This window comes from Saimiri boliviensis, chromosome 10 (genome assembly GCF_048565385.1).
Source record: "Saimiri boliviensis isolate mSaiBol1 chromosome 10, mSaiBol1.pri, whole genome shotgun sequence".
NCBI lineage: Eukaryota > Metazoa > Chordata > Mammalia > Primates > Cebidae > Saimiri > Saimiri boliviensis.
Window position 1 is genome coordinate 4400680 of NC_133458.1, and position 24098 is coordinate 4424777.

Here is a 24098-nt window from a genome sequence, read left to right on the forward strand (position 1 = left end):
CTCCTGGCCTGCTGCCATGCAAGACACCCCTTTGCTCTTCCCTTGTCTTCCACCGAGATTGTGACGCCTCCCCACGAACTGAATCCATAAAATGTCTTTTCTTTCTAAATTACCCAGTCTCAGGTATGCCTTTATTTTATTTATTTAGTTTTAGTTTTAGTTTTCTCTCCCTCCCTCCCTCTTCTTCTCTCTCTCTCCCTCCCTTCCTTCCTTCCTTCTCTTAGTTTGTACTATGAAGCTATTATACTGAGGAAAAATAGAACTGTACTAAAAGTTAGGACAGTTAAATGTGGTCCCCTTTGCCTCGTGGACCATCCGCGGGTCGAGGGGCAGAATGTGGTTCACCTCAGAGGCCTGACAAAGCCTTGGTTTTACAACGAATTTATGTGGTACTTGAACCCTCGGTTTCTTCATTTGTGTAATGTGAATTTTTAAAGCCTAGTGGCACCCCTAGAGACAGTGATGAAATACGAGAAATATTTTTTAAAACCCGAAACAATAAACACTATTAAGGGAATTTATAAAGATGGTAAGATTTCTTCTTACACACAGGCACAGATAAGGGCTCCATCTCTATGTAAGGCAGCTGCGATTCTCACATTCTGGGCAGTTCTGTGCCTCTTCTAATCCTGTTGCCATTCATGAAAAAGCTTTTGGCCCCTTCTGCCAACTTGCCTTCAGAGCCTGACGCTGCCTCATGACCCACATAGCAACTCCTCATCTCCAGGCAACGCTTTCTAAGTCCACAAGTTCATCAATGGCTGGACCTGGTGTCAAATACATTTGTTTTTATTTTTTTTAGATGGAGTCTTGCTCTGTTGCCCAGGCTGGAGTGCAGTGGCATGATCTCAGCCCACTGCAACTTCTACCTCCTGGGTTCAAGCGACTCTCATGCCTGAGACTCTCAAAGAGCCAGAATTACAGGTGCCCGCTGCCATGCCCAGTAATTTTTAGCAGAGATGGGGTATCACCGTGTGGCCCAGGCTGGTCTTGAACTCCTGACCTCAAGAGATTCACCCGCCTCTGCCTCCCAAAGTGCTGGGATTACAGGTGTGAGCCATTGTGCCCGGCCCCAAATACATTTTAGTTATTTTCTAAAAATCAAGTTGGCTTACAACGGGGAAGCATCACCACCAACAGGGCCAGCTGGAAGGTGTTCCAGCAGCGCTCCGGGGACAAGGTAGATATCCCACGGGCAGGCGGCACTTTGGACTAAAGGACATTCTTTTGCTCTATCAGGTTTGTAGTTACACTCTCGCTGCTGGAAGGGGAGAGAAACATTTACTTGCTCACTGACACCTCTCCTAAGCAGAAATCCCTAGGCAGAAAAAGTGAAGCTCTCCTCACTCCTAATATATTTTCCACTTTTCTTAATTTCAAAGCTGTGAGCGCAGGCAGCTGCACGGAGAAGAAGTGGAACAGACCTGGCGTCAGGGCCAGGCTGAGCCTCACACCTGAAGTTCTAACTGTTTATGGGGAGTGTCTGCCTCGGTGTGACAAACAACACAACATACACCACATCGAGTGTGGACTCTCCAGACAGAGGTCTCTGGCAGGCTGTGGTGCCTGGCCAGCAGAGGGAGCAGCCTTTATCAACTTTGTTTTATCATGTCTAAAGGGACACACGGAAATGATGGGAAGTCACGATGCCATTAGAAATTAATGTTGAAAATCTCTAACTGAAACACAGATGGCACAGGCGAAACCAGGCAAAGCCTTGCCCAGTTTCTTCCCTGTAGGAAACGGGGCAGCCCCAGCCACGGGAACACAGAACGAAAAGATTTTTCTCTTTCCCACTGCCTTATTCTTCCTTCAGAAATGCTGGGCTCACACCAACCACAAATTTGGAAAGCCAACCCTTTGCTAAATGGGTGATAAGGAAGATTATAATTTTTCATGTGTACTCATTTACTTAGAATATCAAAGAAAAATTCTTAAGAAGGCAGAAAAAGAAGTCAACTCAGCCCAGCCCATCCATGCCAGATGAGTATGGGTTAAACTGAGTTCCAGATTTACCCCCGAGAAGAGCATAGTAGCCCCTAAAACGTCAGAGCACAGGGTCAAAGGTGATTCTCATCCTTTGTCTGTGCCCAGATAGCAGGTGTGGGAGGCATTCTCCTTCCTGGGTGCGGAACTGGGAGGGTCAAACGCTGCAGAATAAAGAAAAGGGAAGTCACTCTAAAAATAAAGAGAGCAGAATTCTGAAATTTCCAAGATGAGATCAAAAAGTGGGATGAGCGGGCTGCAACGAAACTAAAATTCAAGTTAGAAAAATGTGGGTCAGGAAAATGTGGGAAGCTCTCCCAAAAGGCAGAGGAAGGTGATGGGGAGGCGTCAGGAGAGGAAGACGAGCAGCACTTCTGTGGAGACATAATAACCCAAGGCAAAGAGGAAGAGGCTTCTATGCAGGAAAAAAGATCTGCATGTAAAGACTGAAGGGGTTTCCCACTTTCCAGGGAAAATAATAAAACATCTAAATACGTTCTGCTAGAAACTTTGAGTCATAGGAAAAGAGAAATTCCACAATAATCTAGTAATAAGGAAATAAGCTTGACAAAGGATCACAATTTAGGCTGATCTGAAGCTTCTGTTCTGTCTATTGCTAATATTTAATATTTCAATGTGGTTTTCTTGTAACAATCAATTTTTGTATTAAAGCATATCTTCTCTTTGTTTTTTGAGACAGAGTCTTACTCTGTCCACCAGGCTGGAGCACAGCGGCGTGATCTCAGCTTACTGCAACCTCCACCTCCTGGGTTCAAGTGATTCTCTTGCCTCAGACTTCCAAGTAGCTGAGATTACAGGTGTGTGCCACCACACTTGGCTAATTTTTTTGATTTTTAGTAGAGATGGGGTTTCACCATGTTGGCCAGGTTGGTCTCAAACTCCTGACTTCAACTAATCCACCAGCCTCGGTCTCCCAAAGTGCTGGGATTACAGGTGTGAGCCACCACGCTTTTATTTGAATACATTCTATGCTGACTGAGGAAGACAACTCAAAATTAATGGCTTAAAATTAAAAACCCAACATGTAAAAAAAAGTAATCTCTAAAATCAGTTCATCCATAGTTAGTTCTAAACTACTATCAATTTGATTATAAATTAAAATTAAGTGATAAAAATAATATAAGGGAATAATGGGCAGATATTTTGTAGAATCATAAAATTTAGTAATTTTTTTAAAAAAGGCTAAAAACAAAAGGTAGCAGCATTACACATGATGAAACAGAGGGTATTATTTAGGAAAAAGCAACAGAATCACTGTTTCTTGAATAAGAGAAAAGACATGGTAAAGTTTTCAAAATGATGATCAATTTGGAAATAACTGAGCTTATTATATTTAAGCTTCATAATGGCAGAGACCATATCCGCCTTTCTCATTTCTATATTTTTCAGCACCTTACATAGGTCTTTACAGATGGTAAATATATAATACTGGTTAAAGATATGAATTTTAATAGAGAACCAATGAATTTCTTTTTAATAGGGCATCAAATAAAAAAATTCTGAAGTTCACATGTAAGAAGAAATGAATAGGTGGTTTTAAAAAGGAAGAATGGGTCAGGTGCAGTGGCTCACACCTGTAATCCTAGCACTTTGGGAGGCCAAAGTGGGTGGATCACCTGAGGTCAGGAGTTTGAGACCAGCCTGATCAACATGGAGAAACCCCATTTCTACTAAAAAAAATACAAAATTAGCCAGGTGTGGTGGTGCGTGCCTGTAATCCCAGCTACTCAGGAGGCTGAGGCAGGAGAATTGCTTGAACCTGGGAGGAGGAGGTTTCAGTGAGCTGAGATAGCGCCATTGCACTCCAGCCTCGGTAACAAGAGTGAAACTCCATCTCAAGAAAAAAAAAAAAAAAGGAAGAATGGGGAAAGGGGATTTATTTTTAAAAGTTGCTAACAATACAGCATATCTCTGGAGCCACATGACTTCTGACTGATGCAACCAGCGGTAGTGGATGGGCAGCCTTAATGCACACTGGTTTGTATGATAATTTTATACATCATTACAAGTCAGTAGGGAAAGGAAGACTTCCACAATTGTTAGTGTTGGGAAAATGGCCTAATTCTTTTTTTAAACCCCAAATAATGAAGAACAAATACACATTTTCAGAAAATAAATCTCAAAGGATAACTTATCAAATTGCTCCCAGTAGTTACCTATGTAACCTATGTAACTATGTACCTATGTAACTACTGTGAGCAATTCGGTAAGTTATCCTTTGAGATTTATTTTCTGAAAATGTATTGTGTGTGATTTTCACACAAAAGGTAGTGTGATGTGCAAACGGCAAGGGACATTAATATTTTCTATAGTGCATCAGTTAATTTTTAAACAAGCAGATGGTTATTAAGAAAATACTGGAACCAATTTAAGTTAGTGGATTTATCACATTAGTTTGTTTTCCCTCCAGAAACCTAATTGCAATGATAATAAAGAAATGAAATATATCTACAATAATAAAGTCAACAGGGGAGGGCTGAGAGATGTCATATGTTTCTGGAAGATAGAAATCAGATGGAAGAGTCATGAGGGATGGAGGCATAGCAACCCAGACACCTGCAGAGCTGAAACCTCAGAGAGAATTGTGGGAACTCAAAGAGCTCCAGGTAAAGCATCACGTGAGACTCAGAAATGCAGGTAAAGCATCACGTGAGACTCAGAAATGCAGTTCAAACAGGAGGATCAATTGAAAGTCTGTGGATAAAATGGTGATAAATGAAAAAAAAATCCCATACTTAGGTATATTATTTCAAAATTCAAAATGCTTTTGGAAAGAAAAAAAGATGATTTGCAGAGGAACAAGTATCTGACTGTATTAGTTTGTTCTCATGCTGTTAGAAAGAACTACCTGAGACTGGGCAATTTATAAAGGAAAGAGGTTTAATTGACTCACAGTTCTGCGAGGCTGGAGAGGCCTCAAGAAACTTACAATCATGGTGGAAGGGAAAGCACACCCATCCTTCTTCACATGGCGGTGGGAAGGAGAAGTGCCCAGCAAAGGGGAAAAGGCCCCTCGTGAAACCATCAGGTTACAGGAGAACTCACTGTCAAGAGAACAGCATGGGGGTAACTGCCCCCATGATTCAGTTACCTCCTGCTAGGTCCTTCCCACAACACTTGGGGATTATGGGAACTACAATTCAAGATGCGATTTGGGTGGGGACACAGCCAAACCATATCACAGACCAGCACGAGGTTTATCTTCGGCATCTCAAAATGCTGGAAGTAATGGAGCTATACCCTCTAGCTTTGAGGAATAAAGACTTAAGAAAAAAAAAACACTACAATTCTACATACAGCTAAAATTTTAAACGTGAAAAAGAGACATGTTTAGGTATTCAATAATTTAGAAAGTTTACTTCCCACACTCCTTTCTTAGTAGATCATCCAGAGAATGCACTCCAGACAAAAAGAGGGAGTAAATCATGTGCTCTATGAGATCTAGGAAACAGTTGCCCCAACATGAGGGAGCAGTGTGGGAAGGCCCCAGGATGGCCTTAGTGTAGAGGTTGAAAACAGTAGTCCAGACAATACCAGGGCTACGGAGGGCACTCAGGGAGACAGATTTGGGGAATAGGGCAATGCAACAGAATAGCTGAGAGAATTTGAAAAAAGGAGAGAAAGGATATAATAAAATTAAATATTTCAGGTAAGAAATAAAAGCATTTTAAAACTACAGGAAAACAAAAACTGAAATCAAAAGAATTGCAGTCACAGGGCATTCCTTAGCTCCATCATGAAAGATAATTACTTAGTCATGACAAAGAAAATGCTATTTATTGATTTAAATCTTTTAGAATCAACCTATGGGAAAGTAAGAAGGTTTAGTTATGATTACAGGACAGAGTGTAAATGCCATCAACTTCGATGATGCAAAAGTAAAAACAAAGATGCAGAAGTTGCTGTGTGGTAGGGGCAGGATGGGACTCATAGGAAAGGTCAGGAGACTAATGTCATTTTACAAATTGAGGAGTTAATAGTTTCTCTCTGTAGTTAATGTAACATAAAAAACTTGTAATATTATTTAATTGTAAAAATGTAACTGACATAGAGGATAAAATCCACATATAAATGGAGGAGGTAGAATAGGTAGGAAGGTAAGTGTTCTGAATTCTTGTCTAGCATAAGAAGACAACAAACAAGACAAAAATTCATTTAAGAAAAGTGAAATGTGCATACTGTTTAGTGATTTACCATGTAAGATGGTATATATCAGAAGAAAGTATAAAAAGAGTAAAAAGCCACCTCCATCTGGGGGTAGTATGGGTTAGAAGGAGAGGAGAGGGACAGTTATTTTTCACTATAAACTCTTCTATATTATTATGATTTAGGCAGTAATATGCAATACTTTGATAAAAAAGAAAAGCAAAGTTAAAACTAAATAAAAACTTAACAACAACAGCAAATAAACTCTCAGCATCATGAAGAAATATTTTAGCGCCTATGAATGAGGCTGAAGCTATTGGCTTGCTCTCACTATTACAGAGCAGAGCTGTCCTTCCCCACACACCTGATCACAGCTGCTGTATGTGTTTCCAGCCAGACTGACTTCATAAGAATGAGGTATTTTTTTCAAGCTCCTCAAGAAATAAATTTAATTCAAAGAAAAGAAGGCAGGAAAGGGCATAGAAGCAGCAGAACATTTAATTAATAATGCCCACCCATTAATCTGAAAAGGGGATGGAAATCGTTAAGTCTTCATAAAGGTGATAAGATCAGATTAGACAGGTGTATGGAGTGAGGTAGAGAGCTGGTGATAGGACACACAGAATCTGCTGCAGACCTGGGAGTTTGCTCTTTTTGTTCAGGGAAACTGGCTGGAGCTCTCTAGCATCACCCCTGCCTGACTGTGACAGGCATGGTGGTGGCTGACCCCACCAACTCAGGACAGGGAAGGGTCTCATGGATATTCTCAACAGTGACCAAGACCTGAGCTGGCTTTCTCACCAAGCGAAAACCAGACTGCCTTTTAACTAAAATCTACATCAGCACACTGAGTGTACATTTTTTCCTGTTGTTTTGAAAAACAAACAAACAAACAAAACAAAACAAAACAAAAAACAAAAAAACCCCACAAAGGTACAAGTACGTTGCTTTGATTTAGTAGTGAAGTGTTTCCTTCTCAGAAAATTATGCTTGAGTATTAAAGGCTTTGGTGTGCTGAGTGCTCTGCCGGCTTTGCTTGGATAAGTTTCTGTGACCTCAGAATTTTATAGAAGGGTGGGAGCTTGGTAAGGCTTTCCTCAAGCAAGTGTCCCCACAGCTGGGGCCAAGGTCTGGCTCACTCCTGTCCTAGGTGTCTCTCCTTATGAGGGCCTCTGGTCCCAGGACACTGGCATGTTCACAGTGCAAGTTGTAGCTCAGTTCCCTCCCCAGAGGCTGCTGTGGAAGCTTGGATGTGCCCTCACATTGGGCATGAGGTTCACAGGCAATGAGGCACACAGGACCCCTTGCACCAACCTACTGCAGGCAGGGAAATCTCAGTGGCTCAAGGCGGAGCCAGAAACTCCCTTTTCCTTGTGCAGTTCCCAGGTGTCTTTGCCCTATAGAAAATGGTGAAATAGGGCAGAGAAGAGCTGTTTCCAACCTGATAGCCTCCAAGAAAGCTACGTTTGTCCACCTGTCCTGTTTGCCCTTCTGATTCCTGCCTCCTCCCTCACACCAGACCTTACCATTCTTCCTCACAGTCCTGGGTTGGCTGGGCAGGGAGCTCCTTGAGACAAAGAGCAAGGGGAAGGAAATGCTTCTACTCATGTGTGTTCTGTCCCAAGGCATGGGACCTGCAGATGCCTGTCAAATTCCCATGCCCCGAGTATGAATCTCTCTTGAGGGGACAAAGGCAAGCATTGATCAGACGGAGACTCTAGAGGAACGTTATAATGTGAGAACATTCAATGTCAACAGAGGGCACAGTCATGTTGGGAGGCATGGATGCCTCACACAGGGAAGTGTGCGGAGGGAGAGGAGACTCCTGTGTTGTGAGCATGGCTGCCAGCTGCTGAGGTAGCCACAATAGCACCAGGCCCCGCAGACCCGTGCTGCTCCCTGTGAACCTGTTGGTGTCTGCACGGGTGACACATCCTGTGTCACATATGGACATCACTGGCATCACTGTGACTGTTCTCAGAAGGCACTGCTGTCTGGAAGGAAGCATGGGCAAAGACAAGAGAACACCCTGCCCCTGTCCTGAGTTCGCAACAATCACAGGCAGTGTTGTCACCCTTGCCCAGGGAGCTCAGGCCACCCAGAGAGAGCAGAACAGCCATGGGGACTCGAGGGCCTTGTGGCAAAGTCAGGCCAAGTCCATGCCACTAGGGGAGGAAGCAAGTGGTAGAAACAGCCTCTACCCCCGTCTCTAATGAGGCAAGTCAGGTTCTGACAGTGTGGTCCTTGCACCAGCAGTACCTAGGAAGGTTAGAAATGCAGACTCCCAGGTCTCACCCTAGACCCACTGAGTCTGAAACCCAGGGGGTGGGGACAAGCAATGCCTGGCTTAACAAGGCACCCGGTGACTTCAAGGCGCACTCGAGTGGAGAGAGCAGAGAACTACTGACTGGAGACAAGCGATTCTCTGTCATTCTCTGATGACCACATGAGAACAGTTCCAAGTGCTATCTACCTATAGACCTCCATTTCCATATCTGCCCTTACCAAATGTTCTTTGAATGGATAAATGTATTGGTAGGCAGGTAAAGTGCTTTAGAATAAAGAGAAATTTGGTAGCTGTTAAAGGAGAGGAGAAAATAGGATTTGAAGTGGAATCTTTTTTAACACAAGGCTGGACCTGGGTGTTGAAAGACACGAGAATCTATCTGATTGTTAAGATGAAGAGAGATATTGAAGCATTTTGACAATCACAGAAAATAGATGATCATATTTTAAAAATCATCAGAATTTCATTTTAAAAAGAACATGATAGCAAAATATTAACAGGAAGCAAAGATTCCTGGAAGAAATGCTACCAAATTTCTCTTTATTCTGAAGCACTCTATCTGCCTACCCGTGCGCTGAGGCATCCAAGCGCATCTCGTCAGGGCTTGGCATGTGGGAGACATGGTTTCAGGTGCTGAAAGGGCAGAGATGGGCAAGTCACTGACTTCAGTGCAGGGTGGGGGTGCCATTGAACACGCGGGAGGCACGTGCAGTGGTACGGCCTGGCTGAGAAAACGGTATTACTTTCCATGAATCCCCAGCCAAAGGTGCCTTCAAATCAGAATACAGTGACTCTTCCTGGCGAGAAGCACGTGAATTTTTTATCAGTCCATTTGTTTGCCATAAAATATTAATCAGGCATTGCCTCCATCACAGGGATTAATGTGCTTGTTACTTCTTGGTGTTCCAAATCCTGGCAAATATTCTGACAGCTGTGTGGCAGGAAAGGGTGAGGAGAACAAAGCTGGTTTATCTCGTGACATAAAGGGTACGCAGTTAACTCTGGTGCTCTTAGCAATGTTTATCCCATAGATTGAGCAGGGAGGGGCACAAAAATGTTATGAGAGAGGAAATTTTAAAAGAGGATGTGCTTTAATAGAGGGCACCTTCGAGCAAATGGAAACAACCCTAAATATCCAGTACTGCTCTACTAAAGAGTTCAGTTCCACATTGGAGGATGCTCCCGGGTCAGCCACGCAGTTGCAGGAAAACACCTGCAGGCAGAGTGCACTCTACAAAATGGAAAAGTGATGGCTGAAGACAAATTACTATTCCATGTCTGTCTCCACAATCTCACTTTCCAGGTAGGAGTAGACCATGCTGCTTTTCCCCTCCGTCTCAAGTGCTGGCTATAATGCAGTGCCAGCTGTCAGGATGAGGGAGAAGGAAGTGAGAGGGTGTCACAGAGAACACTCCTTAGGGATTGTGGCATCCCTTTTTAACCATTTAATGCTTTGAACATGAAGAGACCCAGGGAGTAGGAGTGGTGGGGGTAAAGCCATGCTGTCCTTTCTTCATTCATTCATTTTCACACACTCAGCACCCATTTATCCATTTGTCCGTCAGTCTGTCTGTCCATCCATCCATCCATCTACTGTTCCTTCCTCTCAGCCATCCATACATCCATCAACTATTTACTCAGACACCTATCTATCTACCCATCCACCCATCATCCCTCTCTCCATTAATTCATCCAGCTATCCATCATTCATCCATCCACCCATCCACATATTCATCATCCATCTATCCACCCACCCATCATCCATCCATTATCCATCCATCCATCCATCCATCATCCATCTATTCATCCACCCGTCCGTTAATTATCCATCTATTAACCTATTCATCTAGCTATCCCTCTACCCATCCATCATCCATCTATCCATTCATTATCCATCCATCCACCCACCCAACTATCACCCTTCCATCTATTCATCACCCATATACCCACCCATGGACTCAACCTGTCTCTTCAACATTTGCTCATGCCTCAATGCATGTTAACACATTTAAAAACATGATGCCAGGTAAACTTTGCCAAGTTCCATCTTCCTGCAGACACCATGAAATCCATGTACCAAATTTGGTAGCTGTGGCCCATGGCTGCAGTTGCCACTTACACCCTCCAAGGGTGTAAGTGACCAGCACCGGCTTCCCAGCCCAGTGACTGCCTTGGGAAACCTTGTCCAGTGTTTTACTGACAATTTCAGACGTCAAGACTATTTTGCTAGCTGGAAGATATGGCTAACAGGGGTGTTTTATTGATGAGGATGGGAAGGCAGAATCCCATTTTATTTTTCTGATGTCTCCTGCTCATTGTAAACCTGCCAAGCAGCCAATCATTCCCTGCATTCACAGCATCTTCAGAACAATCCAGCTGCCCTTTCAATTACAGGCCGTGACAATGTAAAACATACTTTTTTCACCAGAAACTTATTATTCTGACAGATGTGACTCAGATTTCCAGCCTCCTACAGCACTGGACATTTTTATTAATGATCCCATGATCAACAGGAACTTTGTAAATTTCCATTTCGGCACATCAGTAAAGATACATGTCTCTAGTCTGCAGCTTCCCCTCAGCCTAGTCACTGGGAATAGCTTCTCACCCTAATGAATAGCAAAGACCCTGTGTTGGTCTGATGCTGTAAACCCAAGGCTGTAAATAAAGCTGTCTGCTGGAGCAAATCTCCTTGAACCCGTGCTCCCTAAGATGAGACCATTGAGTATTTAGGTACCCAGATGCTTTAACACACGAGGTGGAAATAGGCATAGGACACAGCTGAGGGCAACAGAGCACATTTACGCAATTGTAATTTACGCTCAGACTGCTTCCAAAAAAAAATGGAAGACAAATTCAGATAAAACAATATATCTTCCTAGAGCTGTAAAAGACAAAAGAGAGATTAGGACTATGTTTAGGATGGCAGATTCAGGGATGCAGTGGGATTGGGGGTTGGGCACATCTATAATTTGAAAACTGTGCTGCTGAGAAGGGTTCTCTGTCTTGGCCACACTCAGGAATCACCTGAGGACGTCTGAACAACTCCAACATCCAGATTGGCCACACCCTGAGGGAGGAAAGCGGGAAGGACACAGGTTTTGCCAGCAAACCCTCCAAACAAGCTTTGTGCCACCTGAAAGTTCAAGCACAAAGGGAAATACAGTGGGTGTGACAGCACTTAAACAACGCTGGGCAATGGCCTCGGTCATGGGAGACTCGTGTTCAAGTCCTGGTTCAACTGCTAATTAAAAGTGCAACCACAGGCAAGTCAGGTGATTGTAAATGTGACAGGTTATTGATATTGTAAATGTGAGGCAGGAGAGCCTGCTCGTGATAGGGAAGGAGGCAGAGGAGCCCTCAGAATGGAGAACAAAGGAATCAAGTGAGGGGTGACAGTGGTGGTGGTGGAAGTAGAAGTGATGGTGGAGGTGGAGGTTGTGAAGGTGATGGAGGTGGTGGTGTTTGTGGAGGTGACGGTCATGTTAGAGATTGTGGTGGTGATGGTGGTGATAGTAGAGGTTGTGAAGGTGATGGAGGTGGTGGTGTTTGTGGAGGTGACGGTCATGTTAGAGATTGTGGTGGTGATGGTGGTGATAGTAGAGGTTGTGAAGGTGATGGAGGTGGTGGTGTTTGTGGAGGTGACGGTCATGTTAGAGATTGTGGTGGTGATGGTGGTGATAGTAGAGGTTGTGAAGGTGATGGAGGTGGTGGTGTTTGTGGAGGTGATGGGGGTGGTCGTATGGTTGTGTTGGTGATAGTGGTGGTGGTGGTAGAGGTTGTGGAGGTGATGATGAAGTGGAGGTGATAGTGGTGCTGGTGGTGGTAGAGGTTGTGAAGGTAATGGAGGTGGTGGTGGTAGAGGTTTTGGTGGTGATAGTGGTAGTGGTAGAGGTTGTGGAGGTGATGGAGGTGATGGTACAAGTAGTGGTGATGGTGGTGGTTGTGGAGGTAATGGTGGAGCTGGTAATGAAAGTTGTAGAGGTTGTGGTAGTGATGGTGGTGGAGGTTGTACAAGTGGTGAAGGTGGTGGTGTTGGAAGTCGTAGAGGTTGTGGAGGTGATAGAAATAGTGGTGGTGGTGATGGAACTGGTGGTGATGGTTGTGGGGCTGGTGATGGAAGTCGTAGAGGTTGTGGAGGTGATAGAGGTGGTAGTGGTGATGGTTGTGGGGCTGGTGATGGAAGTCGTAGAGGTTGTGGAGGTGATAGAGGTGGTAGTGGTGGTGGAGGTTGTAGAGGTGGTGGTGATGGTGGTAAAGGTGGTGGTAAAGCTTGAAGATGCTGTAAAGGTGGTGATGGCAGTGGTGGAGGTTGTATAGGTGGTGAAGGTTAGGAAAGTGGTGGAAGTGATGATGGTGGTGGTTTTGGTGGGGTGTTCAAGCCACTAGGTATGAGAACATATTGTTCCATGATGTTTCTATGGATCTGATGACCTTCAGCTTTCCCAAGACTAGTGCACATACCACATTTTGTATAAATTGGAAAGAGAGAAGGCTGAGTTTCACATCTGGGTCAGCATGTAGGTGTTGCGAGCAGTGTACGTTGGAGAGAAGCCTGGCGGCAGAGGAGGCCGTGAGTAAGCTGCTGGGAGTTGGTGGCATCTGGCATCACTGTGTGCACTTAGAAGCCGTGGGCTGGACAAACACACATGGGTATGCTAGGTCTTCACGTGGGCCTCAGAGGAAAACAGGAGGAAACAGACATCTGTGTCTGGAGCTCCGTTTCTATCCTATAAATTATATAGTTCTCTATCACAATGCCGTTTATGTAAAGGAAGCATGCACATACCCATGCTTTACACAAACACAGAGGAACAAGGGTCCTCGAAACACTCTAAACAGGTGCCTCTGAGGTGGCCAGGGCGTGGGAGCAGGGCCTAATGTTGAAAAAGAGCAAATCGATAAAATGAGAGAGACTCGCGTGGACTAACCACGCTCCTGTGCCGGGAGCTGCACAGCATCTGAATCCTTGGTGCTGGGGATCAAAACAAATACATGGAAGTGAGAAAATGAAAGTGCGAGGCCTCTGAGGCTGTCGTGGGCTGCGGAAGTGGGAGGTGGAGGAGTGAGCCCCCGCACCTGGGTGCAGGTGCATCAGGGACACTGTTGGTCCGTGTCTGGGGTTCTGGGAGCCCTTTACCACCTCTGGTTGCCAGACAATCAGGAAAAGAGGATCTTCGGAGGGAAATAGCAGCTCGTATCAGCACAGGGCAACATGTCTTCAGAATGATGGTGCCAGCTCTCTGTCGCATCTCAATTCATCACGCAGCTCGACCGCTCGGGAAAGGCGGGAGGAAACGGGCAAAAACCGAGCACGTTTGCTTCATCATTGCAGCTGGCTCTCCACGTGAACGCACAGAAACCACGGGACGGGTGGAGCACAGCGATGTCCATTTATTTTTTTCCATCCATAGGATAGACTCTGTTTATTCTCTCCCGGACAGGTTCAGCTGAACAAGGCCTGGGTCCCCGTGTTAGCCCCAGGAAGGCTGAGCTCTACTCTGGGCCCGCCACTCTTGTCTCTAACAAAGCCGTTTCCCAAGTGGGCCTCCAGTGTTGCCCCAGATCCTTGTGAGGTCTGCAAAACCATCCTGAACACTTCCCACTCACCCCACAACGGGCACCTCTGCTCCTAGTGCAGCTCCTGCCACACTTCATTGCAGCTCCTGGCTACAAGCTGTCCTGGCCTCCTGGAACGTGAGCTCCTGCTGGGAGAGGCCGCAAGTCTTAATCACCCAAGGGCCTCGCACAACACGCAACACATGGATGATGCTAAGTGTTTGCCAGTGCAAAGATTTGCAATGCAAAGATTTTAAAGTGCGAACTTCGCTTTCCCTGCATCTGAGAACCATTGGAGAAGTCAAGCTGGTTAACAAGCAAACTAAAAAAAAAAATCCTGGAAACGGTTGGCATAAAGGTGAGATAGCAGATACATGAAATGCCTTCTCCCTTCCTCTTGGTTCCTGAGCTAGCCTGCTGAAATAAGCTGCAGGCTTCCAGAAACCTTGGCATCTCTCCCTTCCGAGGTGCTCAGGGGCATGCCTCAGGGTTCACTCCGTTTGTGTTCCTCCTCAGATGAAGTCTTAGTTTTAGCTAGTTCCTCTAGCATCCTGTGCTTGAGATGGCACGATGCTATCCATGGCTAAATAATTAAAAACTCTTGGTTCTTAGAAAGATACCAGCACAACTGAAGACATTACAATCTAAAAGAGTCCCACGGAAATAAGATTTTGAGGTCAATGCATTCATCCAGGCAAGGTTTCCAGAGCCCCACTGCGGAACTGGAACCAGGGCCTCGCGCCACAGGAACTAACATCCTTGCTCAATAACTTCCTGTTCTGGGAGCCAGGTGGGAATATGAAAATGAAACCATTTAAAAAGTATCTAAAACTCTGACTGGGAGGAGTTGAAGGAGGCAAATGAAAGCAGGGACAGCTGGGGTGGGGCTGCTGCGTGAAATGTGTTTACCGGGGAAGTCCCTGTGGGAGCCACGTATTTCATCAGGATCCAGGCGGGAGGAGCTCTCCGGGCAGAGGGCAGCCTCTGTGCAGACCCTTGTATGGGGGTGACCCAGCCGATGTGAGGGGGGCTAGAAAGGGTACGTGGCCTGGCTGGCTGGCTATCTGTCTGTCTGTCTGTCTGTCTGTCTATCTATCTATCTATCTAACAATCACGAGGGCTTCTGAGGCCACTGTAGGAAGTCTGGCCTTTACTTGGAGAGAATAGTAGCCACTAGATGTCTGGGAGCAGCAGCTGCGTGGCCTGAAGTCATTTAAAGGGTTACTCTGGCTGCTGTGCAGGGTCAGCAGTGGGTGGGGCAGGAGTGAGCAGTGCTGATGGGCCAGGCCAGGGAGGAGTGGGGAGCGGTGGGGGATGCAGGCTGATGCCAGGCACCTGCCAAGGAGGGTTCCCAGCACAGAGGGACGTACAGGAGGCCTGGGCCCCGGGAAGGTGGATTGGCCCTGGACCACGATGGGGAGAGTGCAGGAAGCAGGGGCTGGGCTTTGACTGGGTTCGCCTGAGGTGCTGTATAGACAGTGTCAGCAAGTGGATCTGAAGGTCGTAAAGAGGCAGATGGGATCGATGGCTCCTCCAGGGCTATGCTGGGCTCGATTTCCAATTGCAGGGGCAGTTTCAACCCTGCTGGGGTAGGCGTCTTCTCTCCTGGATGGCTAGGTAACCCAGAAGACTCACCCTAGCATGCCCTTGTTCAATTGCCTCCATACAACTAGCTTGTGGATGCTTCTGTGGCCTGTTTCTACAGCTCACTGGCTCCCTTATTAATTAATGAGTTAAATAAAATCTTGGACACCTGTTGATTGACTTCGAGAATCACAATTTGACCATTTAAAAGTTATATGGTGACCACGCCCAGCAAAGATGCTGGTTGGGTGGCTGGCTTTTCGAACCTGGAGTCCTGGCCCAGGCCGCATTGAGGTACACAGGAGAGAGCTGTCCACATACAAGGGGTATTTACAGCCACAGGACAGAACGATCGGATGAGCCAGCCCTACGGTCCGTGCCTTATCTAATTTTCACAACTGTCCATGAGAGTAAACATGTTTATTATTAATATTATCTCCATTTTACAGATGATGAAACTGAAGCAGGGAGGTTGAGTAACTTGACAGAGTTCGCAGAGCCAGATTTCAAACCCTGGCGGTTAGCTAGAGAACCTTCACTTGAAGCCAGTGGTCCTCAATCTGAGGACACTGGGCCATGGCTGGCGACATTTGTGACCGTCACAACTGGAGGGAGGAAGGCAGATACTACAGCATCTAATGGGCAAGGCCAGGGATGCTTCCTAGCGCTCTACGGGGCACAGGACTGCCCCCCACACCACAGAATTGCTGGGCCCCAAATGTCACTGGCATGGAGGTGCAGAAACTCTGACCTCAGCCGTGACACGGCCACCCTCCAGACCAGGTGGCCTCCTCTTCCACGTGCCCCCACAGCCCTTCTCGCCCCTGCAGGGATTTTCTTGCTAGCAATGACTTCTTCGGGATCCAGGTTCCCCTCCACACTGCGAACGCCATGTGTCATTTGCCACCAAATTCCCAGTGCTCAGGTGAATGGGCAGCAAATACTAAACACCTGCTCTACACGGAGTCCGGGATTTCTGATATATCTGTGCAGACTCTTTAAAAAACTCGCAAAGACGTGTGATAGAGAAGCAGCATGAGAAGGTGTGACATTTACATGCTACAGATTCATACTGCATATAAAATGCATTATTGCGTTGAGAGGGCAGGCGGAAAACCCGAAGCCCAGCATGCAGACTTCCAGTCTTGGCTGAGGCTAATTTGTCATTGTCCTTGAAGCTAATCAAGCCTGTGGAAACGGCATCACCAAATTGACTAAACGAGATTTTCAATTAACTCAAACAGATGGCTGAAATTTTCCAGGTGACTTTCCATATTAATTGAGTGAGTTTGCTGGACCAGGCCCCAGGAGGCTTGGCAGGGACGGGGCTGAAAGGAAAACAATAAAATATATGGAACTTCAGGAGAAAAGCCAAAGCAATCATCTGAGCTTTTAAATATCTCAGCCAAAACATCAGTAGCCAACTCAATTCAACTCTCCCAACCAGCACACGCTGCGGGCTGATGCCCCAGTGACTGCTCGTCTCTGGGACCAGCTGCTGGGGGCCGGGCTCATTAACCCTCTGGAGACTCAGGCCCTCCCACGTTGAGGAGAAGACCCATGCAGGGTTGGAAGGGACAGGCATGGCCTTGCCCTTCCTAGACCACTGGACTTCTGGGCTTGGTCCATCAGCCTGGGGATCCTAAGGCATTGTAAGTTTCACCGAAGAAAGACAGAGGAAGTAATCACAGAATTCTGCAGAGGCCCTGGGCAAAGGTGGCAGTGGAGCCACTGCAGAAGACAAGTACATCATTCAGAGACAGCCAGAGTCACCAGGTGCTGGAGCATCCATCCCCGGGCTAGACCTGAGGCCTCGATTCCTGCCCTTCTGGAAGCTGGCAGAAGTTACTAGTAATATGGAGCTTTGAATGGAATAATAAAGGCCCAGGCTAGAGGTATGCCACAGCATGGGTTGGGTCTTTGCTGAGCCTCTGAATCAGTTATTCTCGGCTTAAATCGTGGCATTTATGGAATTTCAGAATCCATACATGAGGGGTTCCTGGCACCACTACAATCCCCTCCTCTTTCTGAATCTCCCATCAACATTCTTCACAGAGAGAAGGCTGATGCTGGGATAGCTGGACTCTGGAAGTATAGTCAGTCCCCAGATTGCTTGAATTTTGGGACAATACCAAACTGATATTCAGACCACTTCACTTAGATCCTAAATCAGTTGTTCTGACTTAGAAAAAGCCAGCCACAACCAGATGTTAATACTAATAAGTCAATAACATTGTTAATACCTTCCCCATGGTTGTGACCTTACCAGCTGGGAGACGTGGCTTTATTCGAATAGGATTTGCCACGGGAAAGTTGCTCCATGCGCTAAAAAATGCTCTAAAAACAGCACCATTTACCGAAGGTCAGACTCCATGGATTTTCTCGGGAAGACCACATCATTTTCTCTGGCGTCCCCCTAAAGCGTGCCTGGGGCGCAGTCACACTCCTTCCAGAGGAGCCCAGCTCCTGGGAGGATAACCTGCACCTGACCTACACTGCACCTGACCTAAGGTAAGAAATAATAGTACTTGGTGATTGGTATTCTTTTCCCAGAAAACAGGATCATAAAGCAGTGAGGAAATCTTTAGAAAAGGTACCTTTTCCTTGGACATTTACATTTGTTGTAAGATAAATCTGATTCAGAAGAAACCATGTACATTGAACATTCATCTTGTTTTTTTTTTTTTTAAATAACATAATAGAAGAAAGCAAACCTCATCCGTGGATCTTCAGGCGGCATCATCTCCAGATCATGGGTGGGTCCGTTTAAGCCAATAACGTGCAGGGAAATGCTGGGGTTCTCACTTCCAGCCTGGGAATTAAAAAGGGGCACAGACATGAACAAAGCAGCCTCTTGCAAGGCCACACCTCAGCTCTGCAAAGCACTTCCTGGGAGGTTCCCAGGTGGGACTCCAGGACACAGGAGCTCCATATCAAGGAGCAGAATAAATGTGGAGAACGGATGGTTCACGTGTAGGGTTTTCAAAAGAACAAAGGGCTAAGTGGGCCGATTCCTGCTTTTCTAGAATCCCACTCACTTCCCGTTCACCCAGCTTCCCAGTTTGGCAATGCCAAGTGAATACTGAGCCCCTTGCTTAAGAGAGAAGACTACATGAGGAGTGGGGGAGAGAAGACGGACTGGATACCAGGAAGGGCGGAAGCTGGAGGTGAGCAAGTGATGGACATTGAGGAGCGGTGGCCATGCTCAGCGTGGGGAAAGATTAAGTCCTTCAAAAAGGAAGTGGGGCACTCTTTTGCTTCCCTGCTCCACCCTCTCTGGGGGAAAATATGGGCTGGGGAGAGATGTGGGGTTTCCTCATCAGCGGGACTTCAGGGTCTTGTCTGATGCTCTTGCTTCCACCCTGCAGAGGATGCTCGGGTTGACAGAGACTATCAGCCCCACGTCAGGGCATGTCAGGCTGGCTTGCCCATTCATGCCTCTGATTGATGAGTGGGGAGGAATGGGGCAAGGAGAGTCTGAATTCTGTCAGCCAGAATATGCTGATTTTTTATTAAAATATGAAACCCCAAATCTTGAGTAATCTGGGATTTCATAATCCCAGCTTCAGAGCACCAGTCTGAGAATTCACTGTAAAATCAAGGGTGTCCTACTGGATTCCAGGTTATCACTCCTAGATTGGGAAACTCCCATAGAAAGATAATCATGGGAACCATTCATCTCTGGGTAGGATGAAGGCCAGACAGCCACCAGCTCTTCTGAGGGGATGGGGCGGCTGCGAACAGCTTGCAAGAAATGTAGAAGGATTCGAAGGAATTAGCATCAGTCCAGGATACTTTACTCTATTTAACTATGCTTCCAACTAAAATCCTGGACCCTCCCATGCGCTACGGATTAAGGCCAATCAAGATTAGCTGAAAAAGGAGTGAAAGAACTCTGTCAAACGCAAATCCACACCATGTTAACATCCAGATGCTCTCGGAGTCGGAAAAGGCAGAGGAAGGCCACAGTGGCCTCATGCTCCTTCCTTCTGAGGCCCCCTTGGATGCTGGCCATGCTGAACAAAGGGAGTCTATGCTGAAAGGAGTCTATGCTACCAAGTGTATGGATGAAACATGTCCCTCAATTCATACGGTGCTGCCCGAACCCCCAGTGTGATGCTGTTTGGAAGTAAGGCCTTTGGGAGGTTATTCAGGTTAGACAAAGTTATGAGGGTAGCAACCTGTGATGAGATCCGTGTCCATGAAAGGTGAGGACGAGACACCAGAGCCCTCTCCTGCCCTTCCCTGTGAAGACCCAGCGAGAAGGTGGCTGCCTGCAAGCCAGGAAGAGAGAGCTCACCAGGAACCAACTCGGCTGGAACCCTAATCCTGGGCTTCCAACCTCCACAACTAGGGGAAAGAAGTCCCTGCTGTTTAAGCCGCCGAGGTCTGTGGTATTTCGTTGTGGCAGCTGGAGCTAAGACACCAGGGGTTTCCTTCCTCCAGGCTGTGACTCTGGGAACCTCGCTGGCCTCATGGATCTGCCTTATAAGTTATCACTCCTCTTGCTGCAAACTGTGAGCTAGCAGGTCTGTGGGGGTGATTACGGCAGAGCAGGCACATACCATCAGCTCTCAGAGCTGTCAGGTGGGCTAGGATGCTGAGGCTCAAATGCCCCCCTGGCAGAGGCAGCCCATGGCAGGAAGTGAGCCTCCAGTCACCAGGCAGGATGCAGGCAGGGATCTGCTCGCCTCCATCCAGCCCAGGGGTCATAGAGAAGTCTAGTGAAGCCAGAAGGCAGCACAGCAGACCCTGCATGTCTGTGGTAGCTGTGTCCACACTCGGGCACCCGCTTCTCTCCAGCTGAGCAGCTGTGGGGGTTTTAGCATCAGACCCTCCACTCACACTGGAATGCTTTGATTTTGTAACAAAGCGAGATTTGAATGTCCCTGCTCCCCCCAGTTTTCCCCCTAGCCACTGGACACTTGCTGTTATACCAGCTCCTAGGGTCAGAACATGACTGTCTTGCTCCCTCTAGGCTGCTATAAGAAAATACCATAAACTGAGTGGCTCACAAACAATGGCAATGCATCGCTCACAGTTCTGGGGACCGGAAGTCCAAGGTCAAGGCTGATTCAGTGTCTGGCAAGGGCTCAATTTCTGGTTTACAGAGCATGCCTTCTTGCTGTATCGTCACATGGTGGAAACAGGGAGGGGACTCTCTGGGGTCTCTTTTATAAGGTGACATGGTTTGGCTGTGTCTCCACCCAAATCTCATCTTGAATTCCCACATATTGTGGGAGAGACCCAGTGGGAAATAACCAAATCATGGGGGCAGGTCTTTCCCATGCTGTTCTCTTGATAGTGAATGAGTCTCATGAGATCTGCTGGTTTTGAAAAGGGAAGTTTCCCAGTACAAGCTTCCTCCTCTTGCCTGCCACCATGTAAGGTGTGCCTTTCACCTTCCAACATGATATTGAGGCCTCCGCAGCCATGTGGAACTATACGTCCAATAAACCTTTATGTCATAAATTGCCCAGTCTTGGGTATGTCTTAATCAGCAGCATGAAAACTGACAAATACGTAAGGGCACAAATCCCAATCATGAAGGCTCTGCTCTCCATGTCCCGTCACCTCCCAGTGATCTCCCTCCTGATGCCATCACCTTGGGGTTAGAATTTTAATGTATGAATTTGGCAAGGATATAAACATTTCGCTCATAGCAGTGACCATATGCAAAACAGCCTCACCCAGACCCAGGGGACCAGGGGCAGATGGAAGTCTTTCTGCCCCCGCTTTCCCAGAGGCCAAGGACAAAATAGAAATAAGACCCGTGAGAGAGGGCAGGTGCGATTTCATCACGGGGGAGTGGGGAGGGGAGGAACCCTATGAATTTTTGTTCAATGAAGCTCAGTCAGGTGATGAACAGTAGTTAGATTATCTTAAAGAAGTAAACCTGCCAACAACTCCGCTCAACAGAGGTGGGAATGTAATGCAATGTAAGAGACATGATTAATCTTTCTTGAGTTAACGGCTTTGCTCACACACACATCTGATGATCACGTCTGCAGAGAGTGAGCAGGGTGGGGGGGCTCATGAATAATTTAAAGAATTTGCTGTGCGGAGTCCCTTCGCCTACCTTGGGATAGTGGTAGGGCTTCACGGTGGGGTAGATGGAGCCGGTGTAGGTCGGGAGCTCCATGAGGGGGACGCGGGAATCGTTGATGGTGGCGTAGGCGAGTCTCGTGCCATCCGGAGACCACCAGTGTGCGATGTGTGTCTTCAAAATCTCCTCTGAGGGAAAACAGAGTAGAGAAATGTGAATAGCAACAAGTGCAGTGGAAACTGGAGCTACACAGGCAGGAACGTGAGATGGCCAGGAAGGAAATAAGTCCCTGCGGAGCCCCTTATCTGCTACAACCTTTGAGGAACGTGCTCTGTGTCCTGCACATGCTTCCATTACACGAGCGCTCAAAAAACGTCTGATGCGGATGACCAACTCCAGCATGGGAAAACCCCACTAACCAAAGCTCAACCAAACAGACGCTGATCACCTGGAAACCTTTTTCTTTGCACACATTGAGTACTATGGGTCCAACTGAACTACGATTGTACTATTGTTGATTATTTTAATATGATTTGAAAAAAAGCACTGGAGAAAGTCCATTCACATGGAAGCATGTCCCAGGCAGACAGAACCAAATGAGCACGTGAGCTCTGGCAGAGGCTGAGTGCCCTGAAAGCAGGTTGGGAATTCATGCACACACAGAGCTCCGTTATCAAGAATGCATCAAAGGCCGAGCATGCCCCTTGCTGAACACAAAGGGTGCGTGCTCATTACGCATGGCTTCTTCCAAGAAGTGTACAGGATCACTGCGTGTGGCAGAAAACCTAAATGGACCCATCTTCAGAAGGACTGAAATGGAAAGAGTGTTTCTCTCGGGCTTCAACCAGAAACACCCATTCTTCTTTCCTGGCCCATAGTGTCCTGGTTAGAGTTTTAACGACAGAAGAGTTTTGTGATATCTTTTCTAGATGGGAAAATTCTACAGCACTTTTTTCAACACATTGGAGAATACACTTGCCGAGTGTCACCGGTCAGAGAACCCATTTCATTGCTAACGGCGCTTAGGTCAAGGGGTTCTCTCTTGCTCAGGGCGTATATACTGTGTAAACTAATTCCCTCTAGATACGTTTCTAAAATAATGATTAATATAATTCATGAGTCCCATTCAATTGGTTATTAGGTGTGTACCATAAACCCACTCTGTGTACCTACAGTGTAGAAAGGTGATGAAGGAGCCCGAAAACACTTTGAAAAAAACAAAATGGGTGCAATGAATGCAGCAGAACAATGGAAATGGGAAGGAAGCCGAGGGCTGACTGCTCACAGGAGGGCACGATCCCAGGCAGGGAAGAGGCAGCCCACATCGGCAGCCTCCCAGCCCCTGTGGGGACACAGCAGGAGGAGACCAGCTGTTAGGGGCGGGGGAGGGTTCATGAAGTAGCGCTCGGTGTCACCCATGGTAGCATTTCACAGCCAAGTCCAGAGGCGGAGGCAGCATGCTGCCCATGCTCCTCCTGGGGTGGGAGGTGGAGCCAGGCTCTGAGGGTGTGGTGTGCCTGCCAGCCCCTCCCCTCCCTGCCCAGGTGTCTGTGGCACCTGTCGTGGCGCCGATGGGAACGCTGCTCCTCGGTGAGCCTCGCTCTCCCATCACACGAGTCTTCCTCTTCTTCTCTTGGCCAGACGCCCCAGCAGAGAGCCTGCCACCGAAGGTAGTGCCCCGTCTGCCGGAGACTCCAGCACAACTCAGTGGAGTCTCCCGAAATACGAAGCCCATGGTGGGTCTGACCTCCTGTTCCCTGGTGCATCCCGGAGTATGGAAAACAGTGCTCGGTGAAAAATGAATTCAGGAGCCCTGGTGTGCTGGGTTCGAGCCCCAGTCCTGCTGTGTGTTCTTGAGTCCCAATCTGCAAAGCTAGGGGCACAGAGACCACCTCTAGGGTCCCCTTTCCCACTGTGACTGTCTCACGGCCTCAGAAGCTTGGCCGGTGCCGACAGAGGCTCAGACGCCTGCGGAGGTCAGTGAGGACAAGACAAAGGGAGCACGCCACACTGCCAGGGTCTGTAATTTTCCAGTCACTTTGGCAGCCAGGAGGTGGACGCTCAGGTGCGAGTTTGGGATGAGGTGACTCAGAAGTGACTTTATGCAGAGTCACCGGATCTGCCCTGGCTGCTCGCTTGGAATGGTGAGTAATCGACTCCAGCAGATGGTCTGCTGGAAAAAATAGGCACCATTTGCAATGCAATTAGTGGGTGATTGTGCTCAATCACGTCTGCTGCAGTGAAGAAAGGGGCCAATGGGGCCCGAGTAGAGTCCCTGGGAGTGAGCAGACTTCTCAGGGCAGAGGCGGAAGGCGCAGTGCCCAGAGAAATCAGCAGAGGAGCCCTGCAGCGGCTTCATTAACTCACAGCCAACTGGGAAAATCCAAAACAAAACGGCTGGCTGCAACCAGGGCTTTAAAAACAAAGCAGCTTTGGACACAAACAACAATAACAAACCCCCTGATGAGA

At 47.1% G+C, this 24098-nt stretch overlaps 1 protein-coding gene across 4 annotated transcripts in view; it reads right to left on the minus strand.

Annotated features, from left to right (window-relative positions):
* DPP6 (dipeptidyl peptidase like 6) overlaps nt 1–24098 on the minus strand; it is a 1161897-nt gene that overhangs the window by 133431 nt on the left and 1004368 nt on the right. For all 4 annotated transcript variants that reach the window (XM_039472700.2, XM_074378865.1, XM_039472699.2 and 1 more), the window contains exons 9-10: nt 21663–21817; nt 18298–18395 (exon numbers count right to left, since the gene is read on the minus strand). In XM_039472700.2, coding sequence (XP_039328634.1) covers nt 18298–18395; nt 21663–21817 — 253 coding nt within the window. The remainder of the gene's footprint in view (nt 1–18297; nt 18396–21662; nt 21818–24098) is intronic.